This window comes from Macaca nemestrina, chromosome 15 (genome assembly GCF_043159975.1).
Source record: "Macaca nemestrina isolate mMacNem1 chromosome 15, mMacNem.hap1, whole genome shotgun sequence".
NCBI classification, from domain to species: Eukaryota; Metazoa; Chordata; class Mammalia; order Primates; family Cercopithecidae; genus Macaca; species Macaca nemestrina.
In genome coordinates, this window is record NC_092139.1 from 32,974,778 (window position 1) to 32,988,841 (window position 14,064).

Consider the following 14,064-nt stretch of genomic DNA (forward strand, 5'->3'; position numbering starts at 1 on the left):
ACAAATGTACTATGATTACATAAGCTGCTAACAGGGAAAGGTGGTGAAACTGCTAAAAGAGGAAGCTATGTATGATTTTTGAAACTTTTCTGTAGGTCTAAAGTTATTTCAAAATAAAAAAATTTAAAAGTAAGTATTTTAAAATATTAAAGTTGGACCCCTACCTCACACCATATAAAAAATTAAATCAAACACCTAGATGTAAGGGCTAAAACTATAAAACTCTTAGAATAAGACATAGGAGTAAATCTTTGTGACCTTGGATTAGACGATGGTTTATTAGATGTGATACCAAAAGCACAAGGAACAAAAGAAAAAATAGGTTAAATTGGACTTTATCAAAATGAAAAAGTTTTTACCTCAGAAGACACAGTAAAGAAAGAGGAAAGATAATTCACAAAATGGAAGAAAATATTTGCAAATCATATATAAGAATACCCTTATAAGATAGAATTCTTATAACTCGAATATAAAGAGACAACTAAATTTAAACATGGGCAATAGATATTTCTTCAAGGAAGATTTATAAATGGCTAATAAGCACATGAAAAGATGCTAAAAATCGTTAGCCATCAGGGAAATGCAAATCAAAACCACAATGATACCACTTCATACCCACTAGGATGGCCATAATAAATGTGAGGGTCGGTACGGTAGCTTATACCTATAATCTCAACACTTTGGGAGGCAGAGGCAGGAGGATCACTCAAGTCCAGAAGTTCAAGATGAGCCTAGGTAACATAATGAGACCCCATCTCTACAAAAAAAACCTTAAAACATTTAGCAAGGTATGGTGGTGTGTGCTTGTAGTTCCAGCCACTCAGGAAGCTGAGGTGGGTGGATCACTTGAGCCCAGGAGGTCAAGGTTGTAGTTGGCTGTGATTGTACCACTGCACTCCAGCCTAGGTGACAGAGAGAGACCCTTTCTCTAAATAAATAAATAAATAAATAAATGGATGAATAATAACAAGAGTTGGTGAGAATGTGGAAAAATCGGCACCCTCATACACTCCTGGTGGAAATGTAAAATGGCACAGCCACTTGAGAAAACAGTCTAGCAGTTCCTAAAAAAGTTAAACATAGAGTTATCATATCACCCAGTCACTCCTCTCCTATGTATATACCCACAAAAAGTGAAAACATATGTCCATTCAAACTCATACATGAATGTTCACAGCAGCATTATGTATAACAGCCCAAAGGTGGAAATAACCTAAACACCTATCAATTAATGAATAGATAAATAAATGTGGTACTTCTTCACAGTAGAATACTATTCAGTCATAAAAGAGAATGAAGTCCCAGCTACTCAGGAGGCTGAAGCAGGAGAATCACTCAAGCCCAGGAAGTTGAGGTTGCAGTGAGTCATGACTGCACCACTGCACTCCAGCCTGGGTGACAGGCTGAGACCCTGTCTCAAAAAAACAAAACAAGAAACAGAAAAAGGAATGAAGTACTGATACATACTGCTACATGGATAAGCCTTGAAAACATTACGTTAAGTGAAAGAAGACAGGCAAAAGTTTACATATTGTATAATTCCACTTATATGATGTGTCCAGAATAGATAGAGACAGGGCCCAAGACAGGGGCTGGAGGGAGGGAGAAATGGGAATGACTGCTGGTGGGTATGGGGTTTCTTCCTGGGATAATGAAAATGTTCTGGAATTAGATCATGGTTTTGACATAGCAGGTATGTGGGGAAAAAAAAATGGTGATGATTACACAACTTTGTGAATATTCTAAAAGACATGAAATTGTATATATATACTTTTTTTGGACTTAATCAAAATTAAAAAGATTTTATATATTTTTTCTTCCAACATGTAGGTATTGATGCAAATCCCAGCCCAAGCCCTCACAAGCTGAGTGACCTCAAACATGGCATTTTCACTACTTTGTGCCCAGTTTTCTCATTAGTAAAATGGGGATGATGATAACATCTACCTGAAAGATTTGTTGGGATGACTAAAAGATCATGCATACAAAATGCTACAGAGTGTCCAGAAGGCTTAGCTAATGGTAAGCAGCACATATTTCCTGAGCACCACACAGCAGGGCAGCTATCCCTCTTATCCCTTCTCCCCTTTCTCTACAGTAAAAGAATTTTCAGCATTTACTTGAGAAAATGTAGCCTGTATTTCCCCGAATAAAAACTACATTTTCCAGATTCGGCTGGGCGTGGTGGCTCACACCTGTAATCCCAGCACTTTGGGAGGCCGAGGCGGGTGGATCACAAGGTCAGGAGATCGAGACCATCCTGGATAATATGGTGAAACCCCGTCTCTACTAAAAATACAAAAAATTAGCTGGGTGCGGTGGCGGGCGCCTGTAGTCCCAGCTACTCAGGAGGCTGAGGCAGGAGAATGGCGTGAACCTGAGAGATAGAACTTGCAGTGAACCAAGATTGTGCCACTGCACTCCAGCCTGGGCAACAGAGCAAGATTCCGTCTAAAAAAAAAAAAAAAAAAAAAAAAAAACCTACATTTTCCAGATTCCCTTGTAGCTGGGTGTGGCCACATGGTTAAGGTCTGGCCAGTGAGCTGTGAGAGACTCCTGGGTTGTGTCCTTCAAGGGATGGGCTTGCCTTTTCTTTTTTTCTTTCTTTTTTTTTTTCTTTTGGGACAGGGTCTCACTCTGTCACCCAGGCTGGAGTGCAGTGGTGTGATCACAGCTCACTGCAGCCTCGACCTCCTAGACTCAAGCAATTTTCCCACCTCAGCCTCCCAAGTAGCTGGGACTACAGGCACACACCACTGTGCCTGGCCAACTTTTTTAAAAAATTTTTGTAGAGACAGGGTCTTGCCATGTTGCCCAGGCTGGTCTTGAACTCCTGGACTCAAGCGATCCTCCCGCCTTGGCCTCCCAAAGGGCTGCAATTATAGGTGTGAGCCACTGCACCTGGCTTATGCCTTTTATTGCCTCTTGCCTACCTCCTGCTGTTTGGAATGTGAAAGCAAGGCTGGAACTCCATCTTGGACTATGAAAAACAAGGACTTCACCTAAGGGATAGTAGAGTGGAAAGACAGAAGCAGATGGATCTCACATTTCTGTGGGGCCCCCTTACCATCTCTGAACTTCCTACATATGAACTTCAATGGGATAGATAAACTTCTAGCAGGTCGAAGCCTCTTTTACTTTGGGTTTCCATTGCATACATCCAATCCTTAGCCCTAACTAATAGCACCTACTCTGTGCCAGGCATCACATGCTGATTTGTCTCAATCAGTGTCCCCAGAGGCCAGCATGAAAGAAGAAAGGCAGGCTTACAGGCCAAAGTCACAGAATTAGCAAGTGGCCAGGGAAGAGCAGTCCTTGATCTGGACCCATCACAGGAGGATCCAGGCCACAGGTCTGTGGTAGCTGCATTCCTAGTTTCTACTGAAAGCCGTAGGACACAAATGCGCCTGGGTTTGAATCCTGCTCTGACACTTGCAATGCTGTGTGACTTTAAGCAATTGGTTTCATAACTCTGAACATAATCTTATCTTACGGTTTAGTTGGAAAGCTTAAATAAGACAGAGATGATAGCGATAATGTGCCTGGCACATTGTGGGTGCTAAATAAATATCACAGCCACTTTGGGACAAGTCCCAGTGGCCACCCAGGGGAATTAGGAGAAAACCGAAGGAAGACAAGGACCTGTGAGACAAAGGGAAGAAGGGACAAGGCTGGGGGGAGTGTCTTACTCCTTCACTTCCACCCATCCTGGCCTGTGGCGAAGGACGTCCATGAGTGTGTTCATGAGGGTGGTCTTGAACCGGATTGACGCTCTCTGCTCTCTGCAAGACAAGGCAATGAACATTTGCTCAGGATCAATGATTTTCCTAGGGTGGCGCAGGGAGAGGAAAAAAGTGGGAGGAAGAGAAGTCAAGTTCCATACCTGGAAAGTTCCACACTGTATTTTAGAATTTAGCATTAGAGCATGACAACACTTAGCATAATCAAATTGAGAATTATAGCATCTTCAAATCATTGAAAAATAATGATCATTGTATCCAAGCCTACTACGTGCCAGGCATGATCTGGTTGCTTTCCATGTGCTATGACTAATCCTTACGTGAAATGATAAGTATTTGCAAAGCCCTCTCCTGGCAATCATCTGGGAAGATGAAGCGGATGTACTTTTTCCTATTCCTCCTACTGATACAACTGAAAACTCAAGATATTATCTATAAAACAAATACAAGACGAAAAGATAGAGAAGAGGGCAGACTGGCTGAGGACTTCAGGACCACGGGAACTACAAGGTGGTGAATTCCCTGAGTTTCCTTTTTATCTCATACAGTTCAGATATGGAGATGAAAAGCCACCAACCCAGAAATGCCAATGGGCACAGACGATAAAGCTTCAACAAAAGCACCCCGTTTCTAGCCAAAGGACCAAGAAAGGAGCAGCCTAGCCAGGCAGAAGACTTGGACATCACTGCTCTACTCCAGCTGGATCCCCAAGAACACATCTGTGGCCCATTCCCAGTGATGCCAGCAAAGGCTGGGTAGGGAGTCTAGACTTCCCCTGAGGTTGCAGCAGGGCACCCAACACCCCTGCCCGGTGCTGTCAGAGAAGGCCACAGACATAGCCAGGCTTTCACCTCTGCCAGGCGGTAATGAGGCTTCCACCCCCACTGAGCAGTGGAGACCACGTGTGGAGCCTGGACTTCCTCCCCGACCTGGCAGTAATGAGGTGCCCTCCCACTCTGGGGTGATGTTAAAGAGGGCCTAGAGGAGAGCTGGAAATCAATACAATCGAAAACAGAAAAACAGTATAGCCAAACGGTAAAATAAAAGGCAAGTTCTCTGGAAAGATCCATAAAATCGACAAGCCTATTTGTCAGTAAGACTGACAAAAGAAAGACCCAGCTACCCAATAAGAGGACCGAAACAGAGGCTCCTGCTATGGAGCCCGCAGGTATCACAGCCACAATGAGGAAATGCTCTACACACCTACATTTGACAGCTTAGATGAAATGGACCAATTCCTCAAAAAGCACAATTACTACAACTCATCCAATATGAAATAGGTAATTTGAATAGCTCTATAGCTATTAAGGAAATTGAATTTATAATTCAAAACCTCCCAAAAAAGAAATCTCCAGGCTCAGATGGTTTCACTGTAGAATTTCCCCAAATATTTGAAGAAGGATTAACACCAATCCTACACAATCTCTTCCAGAAAATAGAAGAAGAGGGAGAATTTCCAAATTCAATTTTGCCAAGTTAGTATTAACCTGATATCAAAACCAAAGACAGTACACAAGAAGTAAACCACAGACCAATATCCCTTATGAATATAGATGGAAAAATCCTTAACAGAATGCAATCAAATAGATTTCAGCAATATATAAAAACGATTATACACCATAACCAAGCAGAGTTTATTCCAGCAGGCAAGGCTGGTTCAATATTCAAAAATTAATCAATGAGCCAGGCATGGTGTCTCATGCCTATAATCCCAACCCTTTGGGAGGCTGAGGCAGGAAGATTACTTGAGGTCAGGAGTTCAAGACCAGAATGGCCAACATGGTGAAATCCCATCTCTACTAAAAATACAAAAATTAGTCAGGTGTGGTGGTGGGCACCTGTAGTCCCAGCTACTCGGGAGGCTGAGGCAGAAGAACCGCTTGAATTGGGGAGGCAGAGGTTGCAGTGAGCTGAGATAGCGCCACTGCACTCCAGTGTGGGCGACAGAGACTGTCTCAAAAAAAAAAAAAACAGTCATTAACATACTAAAAAGGAGAAATCACATGATCATATCAATTGATGCAGAAAAGGCATTTGACAACAATTAAACACTCATTCATTTAAAAACTTTGAGAGGAACTTCGTCAACTTGATAAAAGCATCTAAAAAAACTTGAGCTAACATTATAATTAGTGGTATGTGAAAGTTGTCAGATTCAAAATGGAGTCACTTATGTCAGACCCTGGCAAAATAGGGCTGGGGGCCCGGCGAGGTGGCTCACGCCTATAATCCCAGCCCTTTGGGAGGCCGAGGCGGGTGGATCATTTGATCATTTAAGGTCAGGAGTTGGAGACCAGCCTGACCAACCTGGTGAAATCCCGTCTCTACTAAAAACACAAAAAAATTAGGCCGGGCGCAGTGGCTCCTGCCTGTAATCATAGCACTCTTGGAGGCCGAGATAGGCGGATCACCTGAGGTCAGGAGTCCCAGACCAACCTGGCCAACATGGTGAAACCCCGTCCCTACTAAAAATACAAACATTAGCTGGGTGTAGTGGCTGGCGCCTGTAATTCCAGCTACTAGGGAGACTGAAGCAGGAGAATCACTTGAACCCGGGAGGTGGAAGTTGCAGTGTGCTGAGACTGTGCCACTGCACTCCAGCCTGGGCAAGAGAGTGAGACCCTGTCTCAATAAATAAATACATACATAAATACATAAATAAATACATGAATAACCTTACTGTCCCAGAAGTCAGAGGGACTGAAATGGGTTGGCAGAGCTTCATTCCTTTTGGAGGCTCTATGGGAGAATTTGTTTCCTTGCCTTTCCCAGCTTCTAGCCAGGTATGGTGGCATGTGCCTGTAATCCCAGCTACCCAGGAGGCTGAGGCAGGAGAATCGTTGGAACCTGGGAGGCAGAGGCTGCAGTGAGCCGAGATCACGCCACTGCTCTCCAGCCTCCGCCCCATGCTCTTAGCCGGGCATGGGGGTGCACACCTGTAGTCCCAGCTACTTGGAAGGCTGAGGCAGGAGAATCTCATGAACTTGAGAGGCAGAGGTTGCAGTCAGCCGAGATCCCACCACTGCATCCAGCCTGGGTGACAGAGTGAGACTCCATCTCAAAAAATAAAAAGTAAAAAAGTAAAGAAACAGCCAGGGAAGGTCATGAAGGGAGGATTCTCATGTATAAGTTGCCAGATAATAAGAACCATCACAAGAACATTTTCCAAACCACAGCTTACCACATGAGACACAAGTACTGCTAACAGCACAAGGGCAGCTAGCAGCTAACAGATGAATACTAGCCTGACACTGTTTCTCAGGCCCAATCCAAAACTGCAAGGGCCTAACAAGAACTCCAAGACTCCAAGTCCTACCTAGCAACTAATGACACTCACCAATCTGCTACTGAACTCGCCAGCTCTCATAAAAAACCCTGCTAGCACCAATGAACTTTCTTTTGAAACAACTTACGTAAATCTCCTCTTTCCCCAGGAGAACCCTAATCTTTTCCTTTGTTCTCAGACATGCTGGGGGCCATCCTAGTCTATATGGACATCCTAGATTGCAGTTCTACTTCTTGTATATTATTCCCAAATAAAACCTTTTTACTTGGAGATTTGTCTCTATTTTTTTATGTTGACAGATGAAAAACTGGAGTTGGAGACTAGCCTGGGCAACATAGTGAGACATTGTCTCTAAAAATAAAAATAAATTAAACAATAATGGGCACTGTAGCCCCACCTAGTTCAAACACTAACAAGCTCAAAATGGCAGTGAAGGAGACTGGACTGGAGTGCACACAATTTAATTAAAGCTGCAGCCCAATCCATGTTCAATTCAGCTTTAGGAGGAATCTGAAAGATCAGCCCCTAACCCTAACCGCTAGACAGAGGAAGGAGCTTACATACTCTATAAAGTGTGTGTATGTATGTGTGTGTATATATAGACTAAAATTTATTATATATAATTGCTTTTCATACACAAGATCCAGAGTGCAGTTCTAAAAATATAACACATGCAATAGCAAAGTAGGAAAATGTAATACATAATCAAGAGGAAAAATAGCCAATTGAAATAAACCCATAAATGACTCAGTTATCAGAATCATTAGAGAAGGAATTTAAAAATCTTTATAAATATGTTAAAGGATTTATGGGAAAAGATGGATACAATGTGTGAATAGATGAGTTATTGCAGAAAAGGACCAAATGGCCAAGTGGCTCACACCTGTAATCCCAACACTTTGGGAGGCTGAGGTGGGAAGATCACCCAGGAGTTCAAGACCAGCCTGTGCAACACTGTGAGACCTCATTTCTACACAAAGTTTTAAAATTAGCCAGGCATGGTGGCACGTGCCTGTAGTCCCAGCTACCTGGGGAGCTGAGGTGGGAGGATCACTTGGGCCCATGAAGTTAAAGCTGCAGTGAGCCATGATCACACCACTGCACTCCAGCCTGTGTGACAGAGTAAGAAACTGTCAAAAAAAAAAAAAAAAAAAAAAGAACCAAATGGAAATTCTAGAAGGGAAAAATATAATATCTGAAATTAAAAGTTCAATGGATGTGCTTAACAAGAGACTGGGCATTGAGAAGGAAAAACCATACATTTTATAACAGTACAACTGAAATTGTTCAAACTGAATTAGAGAAAAAATTTGTACATGAACAGAACCTCAGCGACTTGTGAGATAATATCAAGCAGTCTAACATACATGTAATTGAAGTTCAAGAAAGAGAGGAAGAAGAGATAGGACAGAAAATATTTTTTGAAGAAATGGTGGCTAAAAAGTTTTCCAAATTTGATTAAATTATCAACTCACAGATCCAAGATGCTCAATTAACCCCAAGCAAGATAGACACAACATAAACTACACCCAGGTAAGCCATAGCCAAATTGCTGAAAAACAGAACAGTCTCAAAAAAAAAAAAAAAAAAAAAAAAAAAACAGCCTGAGAAAAAAGACACATTGCATAGGGGGGTGGGGGGGAGGGGTGGAGAGTGGGAGTAGAAGACAAGAACAGCTGACTCTGGCCGGGCACAGTGGCTCTCGCCTGTAATCCCAGCACTTTGGAAGGCCAAGGCGGGTGGATCACCTGAGGTCAGGAGTTCAAGACCAGCCTAACCAACATGGAGAAACCCGTCTCTACTAAAAATACAAAAATTAGCTGGGCGTAGTGGCAGGTACCTGTAATCCCAGCTACTCGGAGGCTGAGGCAGGAGAATCCCTCGAACCTGGGAGGTGAAAGTTGCAGTGAACTGAGATCGCCCCACTGCACTCCAGCCTGGGCGACAGAGCGAGACTCTGTCCCCCCCCGGAAAAAAAAAAAAAAGAACAGCTGACCTCACATCAGAAACAACATAAGCCTGAAAAGACAAAAGAATATCATCTTTCAAGTGCTTAAAGAAAAAAAGATCAACCTAGAATTCTATATCCAGTAAAACTTTACTTAAAAAATGACAGTGAAATAAAGACATTTTCAAATAAATAAAAGCTGAGAGAATTTATTGCCAACAGATCCACACTATAAGAAACACTAAAGAACGTTCCTCAGGCTGAAGGAAAATTATACCAGATGGAAATTCAGAAGGAAAGATGAGTGGAGTAAATATGGAATACTTTCTTCCATGTCTTAATTAAAAAAAAAAAATACAAGTAGCTATTTAAAGCAAATATAGTGAGAATGTAATGAAGGGTTTGTAACATATTTACAAGTACATATATGACAAAAATAGCAGCACAAAGGACCAGAGGGGAGCAAACAGAAGTGTGTTGCTGTAGGGTTCTTAGTTGTACCTGAAGTGGTGTAATTATGCTTCAAGGTAGACTTGAAGGTGATAAGGTAAGGATGCATATTGTAATCCCCTAGAGCCATAGGTTGTGAAGTGTGGTCTCAAATATTCCTCAGGGTCCCCAACTCTCTTTCAGGGGTACACAAAGTCTTCCCTTTTCCAAATACCTTTGTGAGGCTGGATTTTCTTCCTGTCCTTCGACCAAAACAATCTATATTAACAGATTGAGCACAGAAGATCTGGAAAGTCAAATGTTTTCCAATAAGCCAAACATTAAAGAGATTCACAAAAATGTAAAATGACTACTACTCACCTCAGTACATTTTGGTGGGGAAATATAACTATAACTCCTAAAAATGTTGGGCCGAACACAGTGGCTCACACCTGTAAACCCAGCGCTTTGGGAGGACGAAGCAGGCGGATCACTCGAGGTCAGGAGTTCGAAACCAGCCTGGCCAACATGGTGAAACCCCGTCTCTACTAAAAATACAAAAATTAGCCGGGCGTGGTAGCCTGTAATCCCAGCTACTTGGGAGACTGAGGCACGAGAATCGCTTGAACCCGGGAGACGGAGGTTACAGTGAGCTGAGATCACACCACTGCACTCCAGCCTGGGTGACAGGGTGAAACCCTGTCTCCAAAAAAAAAACAAAAACAAAAAAAGTTTATGCTACTATGTAATGAGTATTTTATTGATTTTTAAATGAATGAATAAGTATTTTTAAAATTTATCAGCTTAGGCCGGGCATGGTGGCTCATGCCTGTAATCCCAACATTTTGGGAGGCCAAGGTGGGTGGATCATCTGAGGTCAGGGGTTCGAGACCAGCCTGGCCAACATGGTGAAACCCCATCTATACTAAAAATTACAAAAATTAGCTGGATGTGGTGGTGCATGCCTGTAATCCCAGCTACTAGGGAGACTGAGGCAGGACAATTGCTTGAACCTGGGGAGACGGAGATTGCAGTGAGCCAAGATCGCACCACTGTACTCCAGCCTGGGTGACAGAGTGAGATTCTGTCTCAAAAATAAAACAAAATAATAAAATAAATTAAAATTTATCAGCTTAAATTTCTTATATGGTACACATTGTTAGATGTATGCCACATATACAAAAGTTAATTCGTTTCACAATAATTTTTAAGTTGTAAAGGGACCCACCCTGAGCTTAAACTTTTAGAACTGCTGCTCTAAAGTAACCATTTAAAAGATCAAATAGGCCGGGCACGGTGGCTCATGCCCGTAATCCCAGCACTTTGAGAAGCCAAGGCAGGATCACTTCAGCCCCGGAATTCGAGACCAGGCTGAGCAACATAGTAAGACCTCATCTCTACAAATAATAGGACAAAAAAAAAGATAAAATTAGGAGGTTTCGCTAAAAGTCAATAGAGGAGACAACATGGACTACTAAAAATATATGCAATAGACCCAAAACGACAAAGAGATACAATTTCAAAATCCATCAGGTTGCAGAAAATATTAAAAATCAGGCAAATATCAAATGTTCGCAAGAATGTGGAGAAATGACAATTATTTTACAATGCTGATGGGGTGCACATTGGACACATCTTTGGAGAGCAATTCGGCATATTACAACAATCAAGGACTATGTCACACACATCAGACTGGCAAAAATCTAAAGGTCCAAGTTTTGGCAACAATGGGATAAAATGGAAACTCCTCCTCTGCTGGTAGAACGCACTTTGGAGGGCCACTGGGCAGTTGTCAGTAAAATCGAATATGCACGTACCCTAAACTCAGCAACCTATCCTAGCTCTATACCCTGGGTTTGTACTCTGCATTTCTACCAGGAAACACATGTGCAAAGATACTTGTCTGTAATTGTTAATATTGTTACAGAAATAACCTGTGGCACACACTGTTGGTGGTCTACCCATATCCCTTTGGCATTCACCACTCCTGTGCGTGCAAATCAAAGAGCTTCCCACTGCCAGCACCTTCGATGCTACCTGAGGGTTTTCCCTGGCCCCCGGAGTCTGCTCAGCCAGCATGTGGAGCAGATTGGAAGCACCAGAGTGAACTGCCCCTCTGCCAGCAGCATACAAGCAGTGACGACTGGAGTTGATGGATAAATCCGCTAAGTCTCTCATCTCTCACTTAGGATGAGTCTGCAGTGCATTCTACGTTCTCCCAGGAATTCCCTGGGGGGATTGAGCCCACTTGCTCACAGCAATTACCTGTCGATGATGCACCTTTTACTGGTTTCCCTCCTCAGCTGTCTTACTTCCCCACTTCCCTGTCAGTGCTCACTGGAATTACCTTCCAAATAAACCATTTGCTCTCACATCCTTCCCCCAGGGTCAGTTTCTGCTGAAACCAGTACTTCATAAGTGCTTTTCGACAGGAAGATGGGTAAATAACGTGTGATACACAATGAAACAGAGGTAGCAGTTACAATGCATTCAGAGCTACATGTGCCAACGTGGATAAACATGAAACATATTTTGTGTGACAAAAGCAGGGTGCAGAATAGTAATAACAGTACAATGACACTTAACATAACTTGTATTCCTAGCTACCCATGCAGTTGGGGTGGCCACGTTACACAATTCTAGTCAATAAGATAGAAACATAAGACTGCTAGAAAGGGTAAGTTCCTGGGACAGTTTTGGTCTTTCGAGGAAGGAAAGAAGGAAGGAAGGAAGGAAGGAAGGAAGGAAGGAAGGAAGGAAGGAAGGAAGGAAGGAAGGAAGGAAGGAAGGAAGGAAGGAAGGAAGGAAGGAAGGAAGGAAGGAAGGAAGGAAAGAAGGGAGGGAGGGAGGGAGGGAGGGAAGGAAGGGATGTGGCTTGAGTTTTCCCTCCCCTCTTCTTCCTGTCTTGATCATGACTGAAGGCTGGAGCTATAGCGGCCATTTGGTCTCCATGAGGAAGAGGTCAAGACAATCATGAAGGCTCATGCCTGTAATCCCAACACTTTGGGAGTCCGAGGTGGGAGGATCACTTGAGGCCAGGTGTTGGAGACCAGCCTGGGCAACATAGTGAGACCTCATAACTACAAAAAATAAAAAATAAAAATTTAAAAAAATTAGTGAGGCCGGGTGCTGTGGCTCACGCCTGTAATCCCAGCATTTTGGGAGGCCAAGGCGGGTGGATCACAAGGTCAGGAGCTCGAGACCAGCCTGGTCAATATGGTGAAACTCCGTCTCTACTAAAAATACAAAAATTAGCCAGGTGTGCTGGTAGGCGCCTGTAGTTCCAGCTACTAGGGAGGCTGAGGCAGGAGAATCACTTGAACCTCTGGGGTGGAGGCTGTAGTGAGCCGAGATCACACCACTGCACTCCAGCCTGGGCAACAGAGCAAGAGTTTGGAAAAAAAAATAGCCAAGTGCACTGGCATGAGCCTGTAGTTCCAGCTACTCAGAAGGCTGAGATGGGAGGATTGCATGAGCCTGGGAGATCAAGGCTGCAGTGAGCCATGATCGCACCACTGCACTCCAGCCTGGGCAACAGAGTGAGACTTCATCTCAAAAAAAGAAAAAAAAAAGGCAATCATGAAGACGCTGGCTCTGACATTATTGAACCACTGTACCAGCACCCCAGGCTCTTTGTAATGTGAAGAAAATAAATACAATTTGTTTAAGCTACTATTACGAGTTTTCTCTTACTGGTAGTGGAACACATATCTACATGTGCCCTAATAAGGCACATAAATAAAAAATGTTTTATGGTAAATACCTGTGTGTGTGTGCGTGTGTGTGTGTGCCTTTATGAAATAAGTAGATGGGGCCTTGATATGGTTTGGATGTTTGTCCCCTCCAAGTCTCAAGTTAAAATGTGATTCTCAGTGTTGAAGGTGGGACCTGGTGGGAGGTGATTGGATCCTGAACACGTATCCCTCATGAATGGTTTGGCAACATCCCATTGGTGATAAGTGAGTTTTCACTCAGTTCATGGGAGATCTGGTTGTTTAAAAGAGCCTGGGATCTCTCCCTTGTTCCCACTCTTGCCATGTGACATGCCTGCTCCCCCTTTGCCTTCCACCATGATTGTAAGCTCCCTGAGGCCTCACCAGAAGCTGAGCAGATGCTGGTGCCATGCTTGTACAGCCTGTAGAAACATGAGCCAATTATACCTCTTTTCTTTATAAATTACTCAGTCTCAATTAGCCACGCATGGTGGCGGGCATCTGGAATTCCAGCTACTCGGGAGGCTGAGGCAGGAGAATCACTTAAACCTGGGAGGAGGAGGTTGCAGTGAGCCAAGATCAGGTCATTGCACTCCAGCCTGGGCAACAAGAGCGAAACTCTGTCTCAACGTAAATCAATCAATAAATAAAAAGTCTCAGCTATTCCTTTATAGCAATGCAAAAACAGCCTAACACAGGCCTGTTAAGTGCTCTTTGTTTTGTTGGGATGGGGGTCGGGTGGGCATGTATGTTTAGGGCCAGGATCCGGAACATTGCTGAGTTGCCCTGCATAAGAGAGTGAGAGATTTGAAGTTGGTGGGATAGTCAGTATGGAGAGAAAGAAGGCAAAGAAGATGGGCGCTGCATGAGAGAAGCATCCCAAATCACACATGCCCTCCTCAGTGGTGGTATAGCCAGGAGGGACTTTAGAAAGAACAGAAATATCTG

At 43.3% G+C, this 14,064-nt stretch overlaps 1 protein-coding gene across 4 annotated transcripts in view; it reads right to left on the minus strand.

The window, feature by feature from the left end:
- The window catches only part of LOC105496170 (tubulin tyrosine ligase like 9), a 72,822-nt gene that overhangs the window by 40,584 nt on the left and 18,174 nt on the right, over positions 1-14,064 (minus strand). For all 4 annotated transcript variants that reach the window (XM_071079535.1, XM_011766315.3, XM_011766314.3 and 1 more), the window contains one exon: positions 3,690-3,782. In XM_071079535.1, the coding sequence (XP_070935636.1) occupies positions 3,690-3,745 (56 nt within the window). In that variant the 5' untranslated portion in view covers positions 3,746-3,782. The remainder of the gene's footprint in view (positions 1-3,689; positions 3,783-14,064) is intronic.